The sequence below is a fragment of the Boeremia exigua genome, assembly GCF_020726555.1.
Source record: "Boeremia exigua strain MPI-SDFR-AT-0100 chromosome Unknown C7974scaffold_12, whole genome shotgun sequence".
NCBI lineage: Eukaryota > Fungi > Ascomycota > Dothideomycetes > Pleosporales > Didymellaceae > Boeremia > Boeremia exigua.
This window is the reverse complement of record NW_025763529.1, coordinates 883,889-906,081: the sequence shown is the minus strand read 5'-3', so window position 1 is coordinate 906,081 and position 22,193 is coordinate 883,889. Positions and strand designations below refer to the sequence as shown.

Sequence of the window (22,193 nt, the reverse complement as noted above, 5' to 3'; positions counted from 1 at the left end):
CCCATCAAAGAATTTTGACATGAGTTTCTTTACCCAATGAATGGACCCTTATGGCTACTAATAATACCACAAGGTACGTGGTTTTGACCGAAGTGCAATCTTTGTTCCTTTCTGCCGCTCTTATGGTAGCGGGACCAGGATTGTTACGCATTCTTCACCTCTTTGTTCACCCACATCAAAGAAACGTTTACAATTAGGCCCTATATCCTTCCTCTTTACCCGTTCGGAGGAGCACCTAGCATCGATAACAGCTACAGATACCTAATAATCCAACGCTGACCACTAACACCAATCACCTGTCAGCCACGACCATGCACTTCAACACTCTCACCACCCTCCCTTTCCTCATTGTCCCCCTGACAACCGCCGCTATTCTTCCCTTCCCCTCCTTCACATGCTCTAAATCTGGCAACCCGGGTGCCGTGTACTACTGCCGAACGCGAAACTTCAACAATGCCGTCGCTGGCGATTGCATTTACCACCTTCCCGATCCCAAGAACGCCTGTTTTACGACTCCATTTGCAGTGCAGAGCATTGGCCCTGATAAGGGAGGCTATTGCGTGCTGTTTGAGGATAAGGAGTGTCTGGGCAGCGTCATTACTCTCGAGGATATCAAGTAAGCTTTTCCATTGCTTTTGTGGTCTTGCGGTTCGTGGATTGGTGCTGACAAGTATACAGTAGGGTTGTTTGTCCTGGCGTGAAGAAGTGGCCTAGTAACCTGCCGAAGGCGGGTAGTATGGCTTGTTATGCCGGATCTTCGTAGACTGAGGCTGTGAGATTTGAGAATTATAAGATATGGTCGTTTGTCTGTCCAACTTTTTTTTGGTCCATTTTGTTTAGTTTTCTGGTCGGGCATCACGTTCACTTTTAGTCATTGTACATGTTTTCTGTTTCGTGCGACTCTCTTTTAGAGATTCGATTTCGTTCGAGTGAACGTGTCGCTCCAGTAGTTGTTCATTCTCCCAATCTCTTGTACATCGACAGATGAAAGTGCCCTCGATGTCAGCACTCTAACATTTCCTCTTCAACAGCTCTCCTCTACAGCATCCAGGTTTCCCATTCTTTGATTTCGACACCCTCCGCCAGCAGCACATCGTCCACCTCCTTCTCGATCTCCTGTGCCGTCTTCTTGTCTGTATTATACGTCGAATGTGCACCCTTCAGCAATACAACTTTAAATCCCTCTGCCAGGGCGCCACGACAAGTAGAGAGTACGCAACACTCGCTCTGAATACCGAAAGCTACGATTGTATCCACTCCTCTACTCCTCAGCTCATCTGCCATTTCTGGGTTGGACTGGAACGTGTCGCCTGCGCCGGTAACTTTAGCGTCCCATACTCTGCTTCAAGTGAGAAGTGAAAAGAGAAGCACTTACGGACGTCCTTTGCTACCAGGCTTTCGTGATCGTTGCTCTCTTGCGGTGAGAAATGAACCTCCCACGCCTTGCTCCCTTTTTGCAGGTTTCCTTTCTCGGGCGTTTCTTCGTGCTGCACGATCACGATATCCAATTCTGGTTTCTTGCCGCTCACTCGTACAGAGTCGATACTCGATCGCGCTCTTTCGAGGAGCGCAGTACCAGCATCTATGATGCGTTGCGCGTGTGGTATAGCTGTATCCGGGTCGCCGACAAGGGCGTGCTGGATGTCGATTACAAAGAGGGCTGTGCGGGACATTGTCGGAGAGCAACTTCAGCGTAGAGAATACTGCTCGTCACCGGGAGACATGATGGTGTGTAACAAGGATACGAGTGTGAGATAATTCGAGCCTGTGAGTCATGGCACGTGATCTCGTGATTCATCGCGGAAACCATGCCCGCAGGACATACACCAGTCTGTTTCACCATGTTTACTCTGTCATTTGTAAGGACACATAACATCGTAGAGTGGTCAGGACGATCGCCCTGGCGGGACGCCCTACCACCCCTTGCTTATCCTGCACAAGCGTTCCTGCCAATGTACACCACACTTCCGTATTTGTCTAGTCCACACGCTGCTATGCTCGATAAGCCCTTCTGTGTCTCGAAGCTCCAGCTTCACTGTTTCTTGTGTTTTCCATCCATGCCCAATGAATTGCTGTCGATATTGCGTCTCCTTGGACCAGCTGTCTTTGTCTTGCTATTAGTTGAGCTGTTCTCACTCCGCACCTGCATTCCTGGTCGATGAATACTTGCAGAGCAGACGCCGAACACTTGCCTTAAGCACCACTGTCCGCGAAAGGTACTTCAAATTGACTAATTTCTACTCATCTTCAGTGATACGGATCACCACAACGAACTTACAAGGCGCGACAACTTCGGGCACACAGCGCTGGATACACTTTTTGCACCTGGGCGCCGTTGAGAATGATTGTGCAATTTCGTCGTCAATAAAACTGACTGTACAATTTTTCTTGCGAATGTCGCCATACTCTAAACCTCTTGTCCAGCGCCTTGGCCGGGCTGGCAGGCCGAAGAGCAGCCAGGTCTGCAGCTGGAGAGAGGCCGAAATATGTTCCCCGCTACATTATCTTTTAAACATATCTCACAAGGATGCTGTCGCTGTAGACATCGTCGTGGGATGGTGCATCATTTTCGAGAGTTCACAGACACACGCGCACGGACTCCACGCCTGTCAGCAACGAGTGGGGTACTATTGCCCACAACCTGACGGGCGCTATCGCAATACCACCTGCGAGCTGCTTCGCAAGGTTGCGCAGGGTGGTTCTCGACTTGCAGCATAAGCGCGGTAGCCAGGGACCAGTGCTGCGTTACGCGGATGCGGGACCACGTTACATACCGAGGCTGAGGTCTCGGGTCGTCGAATGGGATCCTGGAGCTCGGAGACATGGGCGCTGCATTTTCCATGCCCACAGCTGGGATCTCCATTGTGCGCAGGCTAGGTCAACACTATTCGATGTTCAGATAAGCCTGTGGCGGAACAGGTTGGATGAAGCCTAAGCCAACCTCTGAGCCCAGTGTTGCCAAGCTCGATTTCAGGCCGTCGGACGCAATGCAAAGGCTGCAATTGGAGAAGCTCCAAAGGCCAAGACGAAGTCAAGAGTTGAAGGAGTGTCGAGACTAACGCGCAGGATTCGGAGTGTCCGGAGGCAATGGCGCCATTGAACGGTGGAGTTTCACGAGATGTCAACGCGTGGGGACATGGAAAAAAGCGACTCGTGTTACTTACAGTGTCCAAGTGGATAGGTATGGAGCTCCAGAAGTCGGTGGTGGCCGTTGCTCTGAGGCTGCCCCGCGCTGGAATCCCTTTTCGGCCTAGCGGTGTTTTCCTCGAACCAGACCCTGCAACACCACGCTGCTATCTTGATCATCCTTACCTAAAGCGTCCCGCGGCGCACATGGCAGGCTTTGACGTTCACAGCGGATGACGAGAGTCGAGTGTCCTAGCTCGCTGAACGGGAGCGCAGACAGGCAAAAGTAATCTGACCAGCTCATGCATGTTAGACATGCAATGCTCGATGGAAAATCTGGCGCTACACAAAAGCTGGGAAGCGGCGTGCAGAGCCAGGTAAGCTCTAGGCCGACGCTAGGTGGTCCACAATTCACCGGCCACCGGCCACAGCAGCTTCGCGGAGGTGCTCAGCCATTGACCTTCACCTCCAAGGCTGATCCACGCTAGCGTTTTTGTATTTCATCAGCCTGCCGCGCTCTTGTTTCCCACTCCGTTCGCGTTACACCAACCGTGAACAGCCTCTCGACTACTCTACGGTACATGGAATTCGTCGCGCAATACTTCTGCCTTTTACTTAAGGGCCTTTGCTGAACTTGTCATCAACAACACGAGCTTCCCTACAATGGCCTCCAGTGGCATCGACTACGTCCCAGGTGGGACCGGCGACAAGAAGATGCACGTCGATGAGGAAAAGACTTACGCAGCTCGACGCAGCGACTCGGTTGGCTCCGTCCGAGTAGTACACGATAATACCCATCGAAAGCTCAAGAGTCGCCATATCCAGCTTATTGGTATCGGCGGCACCATTGGAACTGCTCTCTATGTCCAGATTGGTCGGGGTTTGATGAACGGCGGCCCCGCGTCGCTGTTCATCGCCTTCTCGTTGTGTAGGTTTGGAGAATACGACAAGCCTAGTACGACACAGCTGACAATAACAGGGTGCACTGTGATCCTCGCGGTCACCGTCAGTGAGACTCCCCTCCTTGATTTTCCCACGCACAACTCCCATCGCGACAATGCCAAAGCGTCTAATGGTCGCCAAAAGCGCTGCATTCCACACATATCCCAATGCGGAAATCGGACTAACCGCAACTCTAGGTATTGCCGAAATGGTCACCTACCTCCCCATCTCGTCGCCCTTCATTCGATTTGCTGGCCGCTTCGTTGATGATGCTTTCGGCGTTGCTGCTGGCTGGAATTTTTTCGTTTTTGAAGCAGCACTTGTGCCATTCGAGATTGTGGCGTGCAACGTCATTATAAATTTTTGGAGTGATGCCGTGCCTGTTGGCGCCATTATTGCGATCGTAATCGTTCTCTACGGGTATGTTGTTGTAAATGCGATGAGATCCATGTGAAATGGAACTAACGGCGATAGTTTGATCAACATGATGGCCGTGAAATGGTATGGCGAGACCGAGTTCTGGGCTGCTGTCGGCAAAGTTCTGCTCATTATTGGTCTGCTAATTTTCACGTTCATTTCCATGCTTGGTGGAAATCCACAGAAAGATCGTTATGGCTTCAGGTACTGGAAAAATCCTGGGTCTTTCGCCCCACTGTACTACGGCGGTGACCTGGGCCGCTTCCTTGGCTTCCTGCAGTGCTTGATTCAGGCCTCGTTCACAATTGCCGGTCCCGACTACGTGTCAATGGCTGCCGGAGAGACAGAGAACCCCCGCAAAGTTATGCCTCGCGCCTACAACGCCGTCTTCTACCGCCTTACGACCTTCTTCGTCCTCGGTTCATTGGCGGTCGGAATCAACGTCCCGTACAATGACCCCGAGTTGAAGGCTGCATTCGCTGATGGCAAGCCCGGTGCTGCTGCTTCACCGTACGTTGTTGCCATGAACAGACTCCAGATCGAGGTCCTCCCTCACATCGTCAACGCGGGTGTGCTCGCCTCCGCCTTCTCCGCTGGCAACTCCTACGTTTACTGCGCGTCGCGTTCTCTCTTTGGCCTCGCACTCGAAGGCAAGGCTCCCAAGGTTCTGACTAAGTGCACCAAGCAAGGTGTCCCTTATCTCTGCGTCACCATCGTTCTCGCAATTTCCCTCCTCTCGTTCCTGCAGTTGGGCGAGAACTCCGCGGTCGTGCTGAGCTGGTTCGTCAGCTTGGTGACAGCCTCCCAGCTCATCAACTTTTCCGTCATGTGCTACACGTTCCTGTGCTTCTACAAGGCGTGCAAGGTCCAAGGCCTGGATCGCCGGTCTCTGCCTTACACGGGTATCTTGCAGCCATACGCCGCCTACTACGCCCTGATAACGACGTTCATCATGACCTTTGTCGGTGGCTACACGGTCTTCCTGCCAGGATTCTGGGACGTACCAAACTTCCTCTTCTCGTAAGTACCGTTCTTACACATTCTGACTACCAGCTGACGCATCTAGCTACATGATGGTATTCCTGTTCCCCATCATCTTCATCGGCTGGAAGTTCGTGAAGAAGACAAAGCGGGTCAAGCCGCACGAGGCTGACCTGGTCACCGACTTGGCTGAAATCGAGGAGTACACCCGCAACTTCGTCCCTGTGCCAGAGACCAACTGGTTCAACAAAGCGCTGGACAAAATGTTCGGCTAGCGTGTCGTGGATGAGGAGTGCGGGGCAGAATTGGAAAATGCCATTGTTCCTCGGTCCGTGCCGGGTTTTAGATAGTGTCTCAAGCCTTAAATACCAAGACGCGTATGCTGTCTTAGAGATACACATATACAAAGGATGAAATACACGTATATGAAAGCTCAATTTGATTTTGTGGCTATCTGATTGATGTCTGAAAAGCGCAGCAAACAAAGACATTACTAAATATCTACTAACTCGCTTGAACGTGCAGTAATTATATCCTCTAATCAATGGGTTCTCCGTTATCGATGTGGCCCACGCCGTTGCTTCTAATCCTTATTAACCTCCTCATCACGCCGGTACAATATCTTCAACAAGCTCTCTCTCTACTAAGAAGAACGCGTCCATAAAGTCCACCAGTCTAATTGTTCTACCATTACTTATTCACAAAACACAAGGGTATCTTGCCAAACGCCACTAAACGAGCCATGTCAAAACAGAAACGTGGGTATGTCATCGATCCGCGTAGTCTTCTTCTTCGGCCCACCGTCGCCCCGCTCGGTCTTCCGCTTCGCGAGCCGGTCGGCAGCTTCTTTGCTCGCTCCTGATAAAGGCTCTCGCTCGTCGAAAAGGTCGAGAGAGCGTCGGGATTGTGTTGGTTTGGCGGGTTGGGGTGAGTGGGGGGATGACGACGGTTGCGAGGGAGGTTTGGATGGGGGCGTATAGGCGTCGAGCATGTCGAAGGGTGTCATTCTCGAAGGGCGCATGCGTGGTCGTCCTGACGCTGTGGGGGCTGGGATGGCTGGGATGGCAAAGGAGGTTGTGAATGGTCTAGGAGCAGGTTCTTCTTTGAGATTTGCTGTCGACGCAGAAGCTGCAACCCTAGGTTTCGATGGACGGGGGGCGTCCAGGTCATCACTATCCGTATCTTGCGGCTGGCTAGCGACTGTGCGAGGCTTCACAGCTAAGATAGTCCTGCTTGGTCTAGGACGACGTGAGACTTTGTCATCCCCGCTAGAATCTCCTTGTGAAGCGAATACATCTCGGATGGCTTTCTTTTGCTTGCTGTCTTGCAGCCTCACCCTCTCTTTCATCGCACCCTCCTCAGAGCGCTTGGCGCCCAGAACAACAGGTCTCGCTGTCTCAGCTTCTTTCTTCTTTGCTTCGATAGTCTCCTTCAGACGGTCGTACTCTGCAATGCGCAAATGTCGCGTGAACAGCTTGGCGGTCTCGAGAAACTCATCTTCGACCATCATCCACTCATCGTCTCGAAGGTCAAATTTCGACACGCCTTTGCGGATGGGTTCGGCATTGGAAAGTGCATCTTCTGCCAGAGGAGGCGGCGAAGAAGAGGTAGCTCGTTTAGAGTCGGTGTTCTTCGCTGGCGATGGTCCGGATGAAAGCTCTGGCAGTGAGTCGGGTGAGACTGATGCCTTTGCTCTGCCCTTACTTTTATTTCCACCACTGAGTCTTGTCCCGTCGATGGAGTCTTCGTCGATGTCGTTCGGTCTCTTGGTCGTCTTTATTGTTTGCGTGCGGTTGCCACTCTTCCAAGGCAACTGTCGCGGCATTACGCTGGACGAGGCGCCTTAGTAAACACTACAAAGATCGAATCGTCGAGCATCTCACAGTATCCCTGTCGGCCGTTGACGTTCCTGTTACTGTTTCCGGACGCGTCGCGCACGTGCGCGCGAGGTGAATGCAGGTGGATCGGCTTGCCCCACTTCTGCCTAGCCTCGCTAAACACGTCACCCCAGGTAAACATTGCTCTGCGCCCTTCCGTATGCCGGAACCCTGAAGCCACGTGCCTTTTCCATTGTGTTCTCAGACTTTCCAATTCGATGAGTCTCTAGGACCTCATAGGGGTCTTCACGAATGGAGGTCCCTTCCCCATCTGGCCGACAACGAGCAGGTTCTCACTGTTGCAGAGGAGGGACACATATCAACAACGAGACGCAGCCAACCACATCTTGAATTGCCTGATAAGCTTCAAGTCGCCTGTAAACAAACCGGCCATCTATTCTTCCGCTCCAGTATCGACTTCTTTCCGCACATCATGTCTATGTTTCGTAGACCCGGAGATTCCTCCTCGTCATCTGAGGCGTCTTTCGACCAAACAGAAGACGAAGAGCCGGAATTGGCACAGGACAGTTTGGTGACCCGCGCCAATGCTATGGAATCCAGCACGTCTGAGATACCCGCCAACACACGGCCTTCTCTAGCTGACATGAGAGGCTTCTCAACGCAGGATATTCAAGCTCTTGGATTCCATGCCATGCTCGAGCAGAATGCAGTCACAGCAGCAGCAGCGCGCTTGGGTGTTGGACCCACCGACCCAGAGGCCCAGAGACAAGGTCGAGAAGCTTACCAGCGGATGGCTCGCCAGCTGCCGGAAGGTATTGATAGCAAATATGCTGGCGACGAGTTTATTACACTTCGTTCAACTATGCAAGATGGCATCAACCAGACCACGAGTGCGCATCTGAATACAATTGCAGCAGCTCCAGACACACAATCTCTGATCATGCGTCACAGGAACCGCAATGCTGCTCCAGGCACCCAGCCGCCGCTTCCTGGAATCAAGGCCCTGTCCGATCTACCCGCAATACCGGACCCATGGCTGGGCGGATACGCCGACCTGCAAAACGACCGCTATGCACGGGATTTCTCGGAGCTCGAAATCGTTGGCAAGGGCGGCTATGGTAAGGTTTTCAAAGTCAAACACAAGCTCGATGGCTCGTTTTATGCAGTCAAGCGGATCAACGTGCCACCTGCCAAGCTGGCGAAGGCTCGACAAAACGGCCCTGACGCCCTGAACAGCATATTGGAAGAAGTGCGGTCGCTAGCCAAGTTCGACCACGCAAACATTGTACGCTACCATAATGCCTGGTTAGAGTACACGACGGCACCTATAGATTCAGTGACAGAGACCTACCTGCCCAACAACCGGCTACTGGAGGACAAAGCCAACTTTTCTTCCAGTCCCTCTGAAGTCAGCCATCTCCAGGCAGAGTTTGACCATATCCAGTTCGGAGAGCCTTCTGACCACGGTGCGGATATTTTGTTCGAGGCAAGCAACACTGGCGGAGCGGAGGACTCGAGGGGTAACACCAGCCACCTCTCCTTGCGACAGCAACTGAGTGTCAGGCGACGCGACCGACGTACCAGCCAGGCCAGTCAAGCTACGATCGCCACTATATCATCTACGAAGTCTCGCATGAGCGCAGTGGAGGATGTATCTGAGAACTATGATGACGAGGAGGTCGAGATGATTCAGCGCCGCCACATGCCTGTGTCGCATGACTTGACCACCGACCTGTCAGACAGCATGATCTCACACAGCGACATGCCAGGGCCCCTCATCAGCGCCCGCTCCACTGGCCCAGTATTGACCTTGAACGTGCAGATGTCCCTCTACGAGTCCAATCTCGCCGCCTTCATCGCGCCAGACCGGGCCTCTTTCTCCAGCAAACCCAGCCTCACACACTGTTTCCACCCATGCGTATCACTGGAGCTCATGAGCAACATCCTCTCCGGTGTTGAGTATCTCCACAGCCAAGGCGTCGTACACCGCGACCTCAAACCCGCCAACATCTTCCTCGCGCTATCGACAGGCCGCCGCCCACCGTATGGCTCCGTTGACCTCTCCACCTGCAAGCCGTGCTCGGACCGCGAGTGCGTGTACGTAGTCCCACGCATCGGCGACTTCGGCCTCGTCGCCGCGCTCGACGAGTCCTGCACAACTTCGCCCGGCGCAAAGCCCGTCGGCACCGAGTTCTACCGCCCGGAGACCAGCGCGCGCACCAGCGACAAGCTCGATGTTTTTGCGCTGGGCGTCATCGCGGTCGAGATGCTGCACCCGTTTGGCACGCGCATGGAGCGCCACGATACGCTGTCGCGGCTCAAGAAGGGCGCCTTCCCGGACGGGTTTGCGGACGCGCTGGGACCGCTGGGAGACAGGCTGCAGCTGCTTATTGGCGCGATGGTGCTGGCGGATGAGGAGCAGCGGATGGGGTGCGAGGAGGCGAGGAATGAGATCGCGCGGCTTGTTGACGCGTTGCGCGAGGAGTGAGATGGTGTCATGTTGATGTGTATGATAGGATGCACCATGCGATGTCGGCAGAACGAGATGAGATACCCGAATCATAGACTAGCATAACGGCGCGACAATAACTGCATAGTTCGCATCGACCCGTCCATATTGGAAGACTTCATTCTGATGACTGTTCTGTGGGACTGTTTGCGTCTGGCACACTCTAGAAACAAGGCGTCATTGAGTAAAGTGCACTGAAGTGTGGCAGTGTAGTATAGGGAATACGTAGTGCTAATATAATGTACTCAGTGAACAAGCAATGCAGCCAAATATCCAAGCGCCGCTATCTACACAGTTCAAGGCGCTTATGCAAACCCAATGCTAAGCCAGGTAGATGCAATGCAAAAACACGCTGTGCAGCCAAACCATGCAGGGAAGGAAAAGAGAAGATACCGAAACGCGTACACGTTCAGAGAAGGAGACTCGCACATGCTCAACAAGGGTTTCACACGGCAACCCCCCTCCTCTTCCACCCCCCAGGTCCTCTCCATGCATACACCCACAACCCTACCGCGACCCACACCGACCCGGCCATCGCCCAAAACGTGGGCGCGTAGCACTTCGACCCGTAACACAACACATCCCCCGCATCCCTCTCGCCAACGCCCATCCCATCCGCCCCGCGCTGATACACCCACGCATACACGGCGCCCCACAGCGTCGCGCCCGCCGCCGGCGTCATCGCCAGGATCCCCCAGTTGGTGCCGAAGTTCTCAACGCCCCACACAACACTGACCACGATCGGAGTCAGGCTGAAGACGGCGCCGTAGCCGGCGCCAATCAGCGATGAGATGATGGCGAAGCGCGAGGGGTGGTTCTGGCACAGCCCAGAGGCGAGCAGGATCTGGCCCAGCGAGAGCAGCAGGGCGAAGGTGAGCAGGAAGGAGATGCGGGAGACGGTGCGGCGGCGGGGAGGCAGGGAGGAGACGCTGTTGGCGAGGCTGTCGGGGCCTTGGAGGTGTGCGTTTGTGGCGGTGGGGGCGAGGAAGTCGCTGAGGGTGCCGGTGAGGAGGCGCGCGGCGGTCGAGGTGAGGGCGACGATAGATACGTGGGTTGCGGGGGTGGTAGTGGTGTCGACGCGCGGCGGAGTCAGGGTGTTTATGATAGTGCCGAGGTTGTTGATGAAGGCCTCGCCGGGGCCGGTGACAAGGAAGAAGCCGGCCGCGAGCCACCACATGGTCGGGTCGAGAATGTAGCGGCGGGTTTCCTCGTTGAGGAGCCATGTCTTCTTGCGCGCTTCTTCTTCGTGGCGCGCTTTGAGGGCTGCGGCCTCAGACTGCAGGAAATCGAAGGTCGAGTCGGAGAGGTCCTGCGTCGGCAGGGTACCGTAGCCGTGGTTGTGGGCAGCAGCGGTGAAGAACTCGTCGTGAGCTAGCAGGCCGGAGCGCTCGAGCTCATCGACAGCACCGTCGATCAGCTCCTCCTCGTCGATGATGCGCAGGGTGAAGGTGCCGACGAGGCCTACAGCAAGCAGCAGGCCGCCGAGGAATAGGAAGAAACGGAAGACATCGACGTCACCGCGGGAGCCGTCGGGGAGCGGCTCGTACAGCACGCGCGCAGCGACCTGGCTCTGCCACATGCCACTCAGACCAAAAGCGGCAATGGGCACTGCCAGCGCGATGCCCTTTGCGTTGCCGCGGCCGAAGTTCTTCGCGCACGTCGTCACCGCGGATAAGTACATGCAGCTCGTACCCATGCCCACGGCGACGAACGCCAGCACCATGACGCCGAACGGCCAACCATCCCCCCCGGCGGACGGCGGCGGCCCGCTCTTATATGCAAACGCCGCAATCAGATATCCAAAGCCGAAGAAGACGCCCGACAGCGCCGATGGAGCGCCCGGCCCCAGGCGGTCGCACAGGTATCCGAACAGCGGCACGGGCAGGTACATGCCCAGCTCGGCGACGATGCTGACGGCATTGACCTGGAATTGGGAGTAGTGTAGGCGGCGCTGGAACAGCGGGCCGTAAAGCGAGAAGGCAGTGATGCTGCCGGCGCAGAGGCAGTTGACAATGGCCCAGGCGAAGCTCAGCCAGCGCACAACGACGCGCTGCAGCCGCTCGCGGTCGCGCTCCATGACGCCCTCGGCCACCTGCTCGAAGAAGCTGCCGGCGTAGCTGTTATCGTTGCTGGGCGAGGTGCTCGACGCGTCGGATGCGAGCAGCGGTCGGCGTGGGCTGGTGTAGTCGAGCTTGTCGATGCCGAGGTGTCGGGACGACGATGGTGATGGCATGGCGGTCGTGTGACGTGAGCGTGGCGTGCGATTCGATTACAGCATCATGGCGCAACGTGGCGCAGCAGTACAACGAGACCGAGACAGATGGTGTGTGAAGTATGGTAGGTAGTCACGCAGGCGGTATAGCTAGCGTACATCGTGTCGTCGTCGCCCGAACGTCCGGCTTCCGTCATTGCACGCTAGTCAGCCCTGCAGCCTATGTTAGGAAGTATACATAATTGCATTCGGTGATATCTGGATGGCATCACTATTCCACTACGATGAATACTTTAGTGTTCACGAAATGCAGCATTACTCCTGAAGTATATCTCTGACTATTTGCCCCACAGATGGAGCATCGCTGAGTACAAGTCAGCAATGGAGCGATTTCGCCAAGACCGCTGGCTGTCCACCTGAAGGACCAGACCGCAGCATCCACGTTCCATACATCCTCGTGTACTCGGCCTCACAAGAGAAGCTTGATCGGACCGAGAAGATCAGCGGAACTGTTGAAACTCAGCTTGAATCAGCTACCTGGGAGCAGATCAAGAGCTCTTTCCTCGCTCTCGCCGGCCCAAACTCCAAGGGTATCATAACAGTAGATCTTCTGATTCTTGATCAGCAGTCATTCGAGGATCGCACTGTCATCGTTGTGGAGAAAGGCGCGGGGTGGGTGCTAGACGGTAAGGAAGTTGAACGTGTGCCCTATGGGCAGGACAATGCTCAAAGACTGATTGTCTGGAAAAAATATCGGGTTCCGTTTGAACATGCGTTCGCTGTTCAGTGTGGAATCGAGGGGTTCTGTAGCACTGAGCGGGCAGAGGAATACTTTGTCGAGGAGATCGAGAGAGAAGTCGCTCCTGAAGACTAAGAGTCCTGATATCATTATTCAGCTACGCTTCTGTGGTGGCAGCTCTTCATGCACCGCTTTCCCAATCCGCTGTATGCTGTCTGCAAACCCTCTCACTCCAGCCGCGGCACTCTGCACACTCTCATGAGCTCTGTCTGCGGCCTCTCGCGCCTGCTGTGCCTCTCGCTCGATGTCTCGATGTGCTTCGGTAATTCTGTCGCTCTGTGTTTTAATCTCTTGTCCCAGACTCTGCCCAACTTGTGCGACGTCCCTAGCCGCGTCTACACTCCGTTCGAGCTCTTGCCGTCTTTGATCGATATCGCCGCGCGCACGTTCGAGCTCGCGTTCCGCTGCCTGGAGCCCCCTCTTCTCTAGATCCTGCCCCCAGTCCCGTCCAGCCTGCACGGCGTTCGTTGTGGTAACTGCCACTGTATTCTCAAGGTTATTGCGCCGCTGTGTCAACCCTTCACGGGCATGTTCGATCTCGCGTTCCGCAGCTCGTCTCCCCTTCTCCTCCATCTCCTTTCCCCAGTCTTTCCCGCCCTGCACTGCGTTCTGTCCCGCCTGCACTGCTCTTTCTCTCCTAGCCTCAATATCGTCTTCCAGCTTTTTCAACCGCTTCTCCTCCTCATGTGCCAGACCCTCAAGGAAGTCTGCGACTTTGTGTCCGTACTTCAGCTCCAGCTCCTGTAGCTTGCTTCGTCCCTGGCTCTGCGCGCCTTGAACCACATGCTGCACTGTTGGGATAGGAGGGAGCATTGACTGACCCCTGTTGCGCAGATCGCTCATGCTGATATATGCGTCTGGCGTGTTGTGTTGGATGTCGGCTTTGACCTCCTCGTACATCGCCTCTATGAGTTGAACTATTTCTTGAAGGTCGATTTGACAGTCCGGACGGGAGAAGTCGCGTTCGCGCTGCTCAATGTATTCACGGACCTTCTTCCACTCATTCTCGGCCCAGCGAATGCGATTAGGAAGTCCGGAGCCCTTCAGATACGTAAGAATTCCCGCGATCACGGTGTTGATAGCGCCGAAGGCGGTGATAGAAACATGGCTTGTATTGGCAGCGCCCATGGCGGTGAGAGCGGCGGCTACGATGACTTGCAGTCCCAGACAGCCGTTGATCAAGAAGGAGGCGAGTTTGTAGCCGCGCTTTGCCTGGGCTTCGCGGTGACAGACGCGGTTGTATATGCCAAGATTTGGGGCGGCGCGGCCCTCAAAGTGCAGATTGTTGTGGGATGTATCTGCGGCGCCGAAGAAGCCTCGAGTACTGTGGATGCCAACCATGTGTCTAAACCTAGCAAGCTGGCTGTTGTGGTCGTTTTCCATTGTCTGAGCTAGTATCAGCTAAGTGAGCAGATTGAAAGCGAGGATCAATGGGCTATGGCAACGCCGGTGGCCATGACAGGACGCATTGCAAGGACCATGGTCTCATACCGCTGGATTGATCACTGTTTGCGCAGGTGTTCCAATGGCCATTGGCAAGGTGCTCCCCGAGAGCCCGTCCTCGACATTATGTACGCGATCTCGACCCTGTGGTCGCAACGCTGAAGGAATAAAGTTCATAGCGACAGCGGATCGAATTGAGGAAAAGGAAAGCAGAGCTCAAATGTCGGTCAAAGATACCCCATCGCGATAGTATTTATCTAACGCACAAGCCTCAGCTCTCCACACCCCCTTCGTATGGGAAATGATCATCCTTCGAGAAATACCATGCTGCCATTAATCAAATGCAGTGCCATCTGCAAGCCAATCGCACATCCCGAACGCCAGGACATCGTTAAGCGAGCACGTAGCTACAGTCCGTGTCTCTAAGAGCATCCAATAGAAGGGCAAGACGAATTGGAGGTCAGACATGTGCGGACCAAGCTGAAGGTGAAGGGAGGTCTTCCAGATTGAGTTTGGACCCTGGATCGCGGCGGCTGAATGCGATCGGACAGCGGCACGTGCGCGGACCGCAAGGCTCGACCCCGGGGGAACCAAGTCCAGACCAAAAGACACCCATAGGCACTGCGACGTATTTGTTCCGACCCTGCCCACGCACCATCTCTCAAACTTGCCTGCATCAACAATGTCCATCTACTCAGATTCACGAGCTGCAGGTGGACTTGTGTGTGTGTGTAGGTAGCCAGCCTCGTTGATCATTTGGGCGCACTTCAGCTGCGCCATACCCCACGCTCGGCAAGGCCGCCATAGGGTCCCGGAGCAGGCTGACCATTAGCACGGCGTGCTGCGTGATCTGCCACCGATAAGAGAGTCTGCTAATGCTTGGCGCGGTAGAAGGTTGGTTGCGACACGGCTCGCACACTTTCGGTTCAGCCTTACACGCAAGCTGTCACTGTACTTCAGCTAATGCAACTGAGCTCAAGAGCCCGTTTTCAATTTCATCGTATCCACACCAAACAATGAAGCCTGTACCAAAGCAAAAATACCGACAGTCCCAGCACACACAGCCAGCCCTATCTTCGCATCTCCAGTCCAGAAACCAGCAACACAGCCAAAGGTAACAGAGAGTAGTATCGCCATAAGAAGAACCACTGCGACAGTTATCTTACAGACAGTCTTCTTGATGAGGATTGCATGACACGGACGGGTACCGACTGTCTGGCCCGTTATAAACTGGCCGTTCAGCGACACGAACGCAGATCCACGCAGGATAGAAGGAGTTATGAATGCTTCAGCAAGATCCTCGCGAGGTGTACTACTCTCAACGATGACTTCGCGCGGGTAGTCTTGAGCTTCGCATTCGCCGATACACAACTGTACTAGTCAGGATGGAACCTAAACAACTCATATTCAACTCACCGGAGATATGACGGCATCTTCAATGACGACGCGTGTGGCAAACCAACGCTGAGTTGACGCGGATGCATTATACTCCTTCTTGAGCAACTGCATTATCGTTGCGCCGGTCTGGGTAGGCCATATTCGCATGGCAAACAAGAGTACTCGGCCGTTTTTCATGATGGCAAACAAGCACTCTGTTTCTTGCGTTATGATAGATCCATCTTGTTGCGTGGGTCTGGTTGAGCTTGCTCCCGTACTTGCGCGGATGGCGGTTGGCTCCATATTTTCGATCTGCGCTCGATATGTGTCAATTTAATGTTCGATAAAGCCAAAAAAAACCTCTCTGAGATGTCTCAGGTGGTGGCAGATGGGAGGTTACCGCCTGGATCACTTTTGTAGGCACTCATATTGGTTGCGAAAGTTCGGCTGGCAGATTGGAGAAATCATATCAAAGATCGCAATGGAAGAGATCGTACGAAGGACAATGACACCGGAAGACCGCAGACTTAGCACTCATCTCAAAAAAACTTTGGTGCGAACACTCGCAACATTGTTCACTGTTCATCGGGGCCTTCCACCCAATCGAACGCCGCAAGGCTGGAGAATTGCAGCACAGCCAGGCTTATCTACGCACACTTACGTCACTATAAATTCCATGCGTGACCAAGGCTGCGTAGATCCCGGTCTATGATCTGCGCGGTCATGCCCCTTTGCGAATGGAGCAATCTGCGAACTCTCGCACTTTGTATGTTTCGCACCGGTAGCTTACCCAGCTATCTAAATCGGGTCTCTGAGGTGGGATTCTCCAACCCTTTCGAAATAGCTCTATCATAGCTGTACAGACTGACTTTCTTGTCCTTCGCAGCAACACATTCCCACATGGATTACATAGCTTACGTGGAAAACCCGATCTGCGAGCTGGAGCTTTTGGAGAATCGCCATCGCGCCGGGCATGCGTCTACTCAGTACTCAACCAGCTCGGAGAGTATGTTATTGGACGATAACAGGCCAGAAGACTTACAGCTTTGTTACAACGGCTACGATTGGACTCCTTCGCGTTGGTCAACAGTTCTGACCAACTTCACACAACAACCAGATGACGTTTACAACGCAACCGTCGATACTCAGCCATACTACGTGTCTTCTTGCTATGCTGAAGAATCCGGACGAGCGCAATCCCCTACCCAGGATCCCTACGGATCTCGAATCGAGTACTGCGACTATGTCGAAGAACCTAGACAAGCGCAATCTCCCACCTGGTGTCCCTCCGTTCCTCGGATTGAGTCTGGGACATACGAAAATGGATCTACTATGCAGCAATCATCCTCCGGTGAACTTCAACGATCAGAAACTATTTTGCAGAGTCCTATGATGCTTACGGGTGTTGGTGTGCAAGACCAAGATTACGTTTTCCCTGAGACCGCGTCCAAGCTAAGCCAACAGCTTATCGACTTCTCTACAATCGCTGCGCAATCATCTACGACGCTTTGGCCCTTGCATCAAGATATTTCGTCCTCTCAGCCGTGGTCTGCGCTGGCACAACGTAGAACAGAGGATCTATATCAACCCGTTCATTATCTTGGCCAATCTGAACACACAGACGAAACTTCTATACCTTCACATTATCCAAATGGCCCGGCTCAAGTCGCGCCGGGGGTTACGTATACTCAAGTCTACGCATGCGGCTCCAAATATAAAGACCAGGCTCTTAGTTCCACTGATTGCGCAACCTCGACCCTCTCGTCAGACAGTGGGTATCGGTCGCAAAGCTACACCCCTACATCTGTCTCATGTAATAGATCGACGCACAGATCCTCTACACCAACCTCAAGTGATGGAAGAATGAATCGCTTGAAGATACGGAGATCCAACAGAAAAAGCTTGGAGGTGCGGAGATCCAACAGAAGGCGCTTTACACAAGAGTCAACTCGACGGGACCCGAGTGTCGATGCCGCTGCTGTGTGTCATTCTGAAACATCCAGTAACAGCAGGTATGCCTCTGACGTGAAGACACAACCCAACATAGATTCGACTATGGTCAACAATGCCATTACAGAGCTAGAAGACTCTAGTTTTGGTGAGAGAACACAGGTTCTGTGTGTTGCAGAAGATGATGTTACACTCCATGAACAAAACTGTCAGAGTAGGGTCTCTGTCAACGAAATCGACAACCGCCCGATAACAGAGAAAGAAACCGAAGATGACCGCCAGTACCAATCGAGGAACAACATTGATGTGTATGATAGCCCAGGAGACTTGAACGAATACTCGGTCGCTTTCAGACAATTCAAGCTTTGGGAAGCCTTGCAACAAGCTGAACAAGCTGAGACACAAGACTGTGTTGGAGATGTTCATGGCACAGATTCCAGTAATGCAGGCAGTTTATCTTCAACTATCGGCTCCTTTCCATCATCCTGGGGTGGTTCGACAACGGCCACAAATATGAGCACTACATTAAGCGGCAGTGAATCGTTGGACAGGAGCGGTATAAAGATTGGTACAACCATCCACATTGGATCGAACTCAAAGCCACTTGACTTAATATGCTGGCATGCTGCCATGGGTAAAAGATGCAAAGGCCAGACGGGGCGTAGTCATGAAGTACGTCGTCTGTACAAGTGAGTAGTGTGGTAGCTTATCTGAGCAAATGCTTGTGCACGACTGACTGTTCCAGCGACCACTCGATGTCCAAGAAGAGTTCAAACAATCACCGTTTAAATCCACCATGCACGCGCTGTGGTCTGATATTCCCAGATGATACGAGGGCAGCTGAACACGAAGAAATACTAAGATCTGACCCGTCTTGTCAAAGATATGACGCCAAAGAGGTTTCGAGACGAAACGCCGTTTTCGAGGGAGAGGGCATCACGCAACAGACAAACGATAAGATTGCAAAAGCCATCAAAGATTACAAAGGAAGCAAGTCAAAGGAGTCGAGACTGCCAGAAAATTGCGATGCACGGCACTTTCAGTCATGGGTAGCTAGCAACGTTCCTTTATACATCAGCAACTCCAACATATCGCAAGCGGAAGCGTTGAAAGAGCTCAGCCTCTGGTATATCTACTTTTGCGTACTGTTCCCTGGCGCAAGTGTTCCCATCAACCCATGTAAGTGAAGCATATCCCCAGCATGTTGTGTAAATGGCTTACAAGGAGATCAGTTGCAGAATCATCTGAATTCAAGTACCGACGTCTGCTGGATTTGTTAAAGACACGTTTGGCAGCGGCCGCCGATCGTCAGATCATGCCACGGCTTACAGAACAGGAAGAGGTCATCTTTAGCAATCTATTCAAGGAAGCGACGGATGCCCTTGAGATCGAAATACTGCAGGAGAAGAGCAGATTTGGGAGCAACAAAACATCATCAAGAAAGAGACTGAGATCTGGCGATGGGTCAGCCGTGTCTCCAAGCAAGTCTTCTATGCCATCGACGCCTGCTCCAACATCCAATACGGATGAGACCTTGCTTCTATCTTCAGGCGTACTGAACGCACCCGGTCCTGGCATTGCGATGGGGCCACCTCCTTCTCCAGCATATCACGAGTATAGTACGCCTGGGGTCCCTGTGACAGTTGACATGGCACCAGAACAAGTCGCTAGACATGTTCCCGCTTCTGACTTCACGGAGCCAGCATCGGTAAACTATGTGAATACTGGCGATACAAACGGGACTACCATGGGAGAGGACATTGATTTTGAGGCTCTGATGAGATGGAGTGGAGAAGGGTAACGCCATGGAAACTGTTTCATACTCTTCTGCGTTTTGAATACATAAAACTGATCGCGACAAATGTTCAGATGCGGAGCTTCATGGAGTAATCCTAGAGCTTTTTGTAAGACTGGAGATGTTGGCAAGACTAGATGGAGACATGTTTGTAGATTCACAAGCTGCGTAAATAGTGGTTTTGACATGTTGAAGACACTCACGGTATATCAGACACGACTTCTCAGTTTTCACCACCAGTATGGAGTCGCGAGCAGTCACAAAAAGGCCCAGTAAATTACTCATCCACCGACGGAAGGCTTGTGAGACAGTGGTATCGACGCGGGTCGGTGGTGCCATCTCTGCTGTTGGCTCGTCGCCAAGGGATCAAACGAGTCGGACTCCTCAGATGGCCATTGTCAACCTCCATTGCTCTGTCTGAGCTGTCGTTGTTGGATTGTCAACCTCCGTTGCTCTGTCTGAGCTGTCGTTGTTGGAAGAAAGCTCAGGCACATGATGTATGTACCTGCTCTTTCTGGAATATGGATTAGCGCTAAGCCATTTCGGGTCGGCCGAGGGGAAGTCTTATCTCAGACAAGCTCAGACGTCAGACGGGTGGTGTAATCTATATATGTAGGATCAAGCATTGATACGCACGCTAGCATTTTGGTCACTGCTTAACCCCATGAGCTAAAAATTAGCTTCGACGCAAACCTCCCCAGCAACGTCTCAGATGATCTCTACGTCTCGAAGCGTCATTCCCGACTGGGGAAACCAGTCACTACCGGTGTCCGGTTGACCCATTTCGCAACGATGGCAGAGTTTGACGGTATCCATCAAGGAGACATCGGGCCCCTGGGCCACCCTCCAAATCCTGACTGACGGCCTCAACAATAGGACGTTCGCCCGCGCACGCCACGCTCCTGCTAGCTCACGACCCAAGATAGATAGCTCACCCAAAAAGGGATCCAACTCCTAATCTAGTCAGGTACACTCCCGTTTTCCGCCCACTTATACGGAGTCAAGCGGAATCGACACTCATTTCGGCTGACATGCAACACGAACGCTCCTATTAAACACTGTTTCCCCGAAGCCAAGAGGTCTTCCTCTCTTCTCACAGGTCTTTCAACCTCGCAATCTAACCAGTACACTCACTTTTTGACGACCAATTTATACCACATTCTTTAATATTTAATAATGTCTTCCATCATCCGCAACGCCCTCGCGCTCAGCGCTGTCGCCGCCGTCGCTGTCGCTCAAGGAACAACTGCCCCCAAGCTCGATGCTCCCTGCGCCGATGCCGTTATTTTCATGGCCCGCGGTAACAATGCACCGTATCAGGACAGCCGTACATTCCCCTTCGTCGAAGCTACGTGCGGCAAGCTGAGGGCTGAGGGCAAGACCTGCGACTTCATTGAGGTTGTGTTCGAGACCATGATGAACGGCGACTTCTGCACTCAGATTGCTGAGGGAGTCCGCAACGGTCAATCCCAGATCACTGCTTTCAACAAGAAGTGCCCTTGCACGCATCTCATCCTCAACGGCTTCTCTCAGGGTGCCTGGATCACTGGAGATATTCTTGGTGGACCTGGTGGATGCTCCCAGATCACCACTGGTCTAGACAACACCTCGGCTCCTGGTAATGCTAGTAAGTATTCTTCCCATGACAGACTCGAACCTCGGACTGTGCTAATGTGGTAATTCAGTTGCTGCTGCTCTCCTCTGGGGCGATGTCATGCACGAGGCTAACCAGCCATACAACGTTCTTGACGGCGCTGGTCTACAGAAGGACGGTCGCAGCGCCGTCTCCCTCGCGCGCCTCAACCGTTACGCACCCGTCCTGCGCTCTTACTGCGCTAAGGGAGACCCAATCTGCGCCAACGGCAACGACGTCGACAAGCACTTGAGCTACTTTGAGCTGTACACCGACGACGCCTCGACCTGGGCCGTTGGAAAGCTCAATGACGCCGCCCCTCTTTGCGCCGTTCCCACACCTACGCCTAGCGCTTCTTCTACCGCCGTCGTCTCGTCTGTTCGCGTTGCTTCGGCTACCGCTGTTGCGTCGTCAAGCGCTGCCGCGTCGTCAAGCGCTGCTGCATCATCAAGCGCTGCTGCGTCATCAAGCGCTGCTGCTTCTTCCAGTGCCGCCGCTCTTCCCGCTTATCCTACATCCCCAGTTTACGTTGCTCCCTTCGCTATCCCCCAGCCATACGAGGCTCAGTGCATTCCCCGCATTAAGATCGAATATGTCTACGTTTAAAAGTGAGAAGGACGGAAGATATAGTGGAGTAGACGTAGTGACAGTAGTAGATGGATGTGGATTGATGATGAAACTATGAAAAGGAATGACCGTCGTGTTCGACGTTTGTGAGAAGTTTTGACTTTCGTGCGTGATGAGTGCTTTCTGCCTGCTCCGTAAGTACGATGTGAATCCTCATAGAGTCCTATGGTCTGATCCATCAGCGTCCAGCCCGGAACGCCCGTATACACCCTCGTATCCCCCGTATTCAATCTCCGTGAATAAATCTGGACGACACAGTCCACCGGAGACCCCTGCATCCTGCGAAGCTCCAGCAAATCCGCCGTCGAATCTAGCACACCCTGGCGCTGAAAGTCCTGCACAACACCGCTCTTCATATCAAGTACGACATGTGGGTTCTCGATGTTGGTCTCACCCAAAGGCACGTAACACCGACAAACACTCACTACTATAAATGGGACAGTACACATCATGCACGTGGCTGATATACCAAAGTGCGCGAATTGAGTGTATATGATGGTTGAGGAGATAGAGAGACGAGCTCGGTACGGCAGCTAGGTGTGCA

The 22,193-nt window shown here is 53.3% G+C and overlaps 13 protein-coding genes across 13 annotated transcripts; 8 read left to right on the top strand and 5 right to left on the bottom strand.

Annotated features, from left to right (window-relative positions):
* Positions 1-66: 66 nt before the first annotated feature.
* Positions 67-854, top strand: C7974DRAFT_59856 (uncharacterized protein). The gene is made up of 2 exons (XM_046146935.1): positions 67-616; positions 679-854. Exons 1-2 carry the CDS (start codon positions 312-314, stop codon positions 761-763), a joined length of 390 nt encoding a protein of 129 aa, XP_045992769.1. The 5' UTR covers positions 67-311; the 3' UTR covers positions 764-854.
* Positions 855-940: 86 nt separating this feature from the next.
* C7974DRAFT_59839 (Isochorismatase-like protein) lies at positions 941-2,008 on the bottom strand. The gene is made up of 2 exons (XM_046146934.1): positions 1,376-2,008; positions 941-1,310 (listed from the first exon to the last, which is right to left on the bottom strand). Exons 1-2 carry the CDS (start codon positions 1,671-1,673, stop codon positions 1,039-1,041), a joined length of 570 nt encoding a protein of 189 aa, XP_045992768.1. The 5' UTR covers positions 1,674-2,008; the 3' UTR covers positions 941-1,038.
* C7974DRAFT_59833 (uncharacterized protein) lies at positions 1,699-2,200 on the top strand. Its single transcript, XM_046146933.1, has one exon. The coding sequence runs from the start codon at positions 1,809-1,811 to the stop codon at positions 2,160-2,162; it is 354 nt and encodes a 117-aa protein (XP_045992767.1). The 5' UTR covers positions 1,699-1,808; the 3' UTR covers positions 2,163-2,200.
* Positions 2,201-3,576: 1,376 nt separating this feature from the next.
* Positions 3,577-5,898, top strand: C7974DRAFT_59830 (amino acid permease/ SLC12A domain-containing protein). The gene is made up of 5 exons (XM_046146932.1): positions 3,577-4,054; positions 4,106-4,135; positions 4,266-4,488; positions 4,543-5,505; positions 5,552-5,898. The coding sequence occupies exons 1-5, from the start codon at positions 3,790-3,792 to the stop codon at positions 5,739-5,741; spliced, it is 1,671 nt and encodes a 556-aa protein (XP_045992766.1). The 5' UTR covers positions 3,577-3,789; the 3' UTR covers positions 5,742-5,898.
* C7974DRAFT_403342 (uncharacterized protein) lies at positions 5,899-7,384 on the bottom strand. The gene has a single exon (XM_046142818.1). The coding sequence runs from the start codon at positions 7,289-7,291 to the stop codon at positions 6,212-6,214; it is 1,080 nt and encodes a 359-aa protein (XP_045992765.1). The 5' UTR covers positions 7,292-7,384; the 3' UTR covers positions 5,899-6,211.
* A 118-nt stretch (positions 7,385-7,502) lies between these two features.
* C7974DRAFT_403341 (kinase-like domain-containing protein) lies at positions 7,503-10,011 on the top strand. Its single transcript, XM_046142817.1, has one exon. The coding sequence runs from the start codon at positions 7,777-7,779 to the stop codon at positions 9,790-9,792; it is 2,016 nt and encodes a 671-aa protein (XP_045992764.1). The 5' UTR covers positions 7,503-7,776; the 3' UTR covers positions 9,793-10,011.
* Positions 10,012-12,170, bottom strand: C7974DRAFT_403340 (MFS monocarboxylic acid transporter). Its single transcript, XM_046142816.1, has one exon. It carries the CDS (start codon positions 12,044-12,046, stop codon positions 10,259-10,261), a length of 1,788 nt encoding a protein of 595 aa, XP_045992763.1. The 5' UTR covers positions 12,047-12,170; the 3' UTR covers positions 10,012-10,258.
* On the top strand, positions 12,093-12,899 carry C7974DRAFT_417321 (uncharacterized protein; the record flags this gene model as incomplete). The annotated part of the gene is made up of 2 exons (XM_046144065.1): positions 12,093-12,150; positions 12,379-12,899. The coding sequence occupies 2 exons, from the start codon at positions 12,093-12,095 to the stop codon at positions 12,897-12,899; spliced, it is 579 nt and encodes a 192-aa protein (XP_045992762.1).
* An 18-nt stretch (positions 12,900-12,917) lies between these two features.
* On the bottom strand, positions 12,918-14,444 carry C7974DRAFT_379999 (uncharacterized protein; the record flags this gene model as incomplete). The annotated part of the gene is made up of 2 exons (XM_046140490.1): positions 12,918-14,210; positions 14,316-14,444. The coding sequence occupies 2 exons, from the start codon at positions 14,442-14,444 to the stop codon at positions 12,918-12,920; spliced, it is 1,422 nt and encodes a 473-aa protein (XP_045992761.1).
* Positions 14,445-14,967: 523 nt separating this feature from the next.
* C7974DRAFT_379998 (uncharacterized protein) lies at positions 14,968-15,947 on the bottom strand (the record flags this gene model as incomplete). The annotated part of the gene is made up of 3 exons (XM_046140489.1): positions 14,968-15,210; positions 15,330-15,638; positions 15,684-15,947. The coding sequence occupies 3 exons, from the start codon at positions 15,945-15,947 to the stop codon at positions 14,968-14,970; spliced, it is 816 nt and encodes a 271-aa protein (XP_045992760.1).
* A 264-nt stretch (positions 15,948-16,211) lies between these two features.
* C7974DRAFT_59702 (uncharacterized protein) lies at positions 16,212-18,842 on the top strand. Its single transcript, XM_046146931.1, has 3 exons — positions 16,212-16,460; positions 16,531-18,283; positions 18,340-18,842. Exons 2-3 carry the CDS (start codon positions 16,545-16,547, stop codon positions 18,779-18,781), a joined length of 2,181 nt encoding a protein of 726 aa, XP_045992759.1. The 5' UTR covers positions 16,212-16,460; positions 16,531-16,544; the 3' UTR covers positions 18,782-18,842.
* C7974DRAFT_403336 (uncharacterized protein) lies at positions 18,751-19,866 on the top strand. Its single transcript, XM_046142815.1, has one exon. The coding sequence runs from the start codon at positions 18,796-18,798 to the stop codon at positions 19,393-19,395; it is 600 nt and encodes a 199-aa protein (XP_045992758.1). The 5' UTR covers positions 18,751-18,795; the 3' UTR covers positions 19,396-19,866.
* Positions 19,867-20,565: 699 nt separating this feature from the next.
* Positions 20,566-21,606, top strand: C7974DRAFT_437027 (Alpha/Beta hydrolase protein; the record flags this gene model as incomplete). The annotated part of the gene is made up of 3 exons (XM_046145163.1): positions 20,566-21,016; positions 21,075-21,400; positions 21,439-21,606. The coding sequence occupies 3 exons, from the start codon at positions 20,566-20,568 to the stop codon at positions 21,604-21,606; spliced, it is 945 nt and encodes a 314-aa protein (XP_045992757.1).
* Between the last annotated feature and the right edge of the window lie 587 nt (positions 21,607-22,193).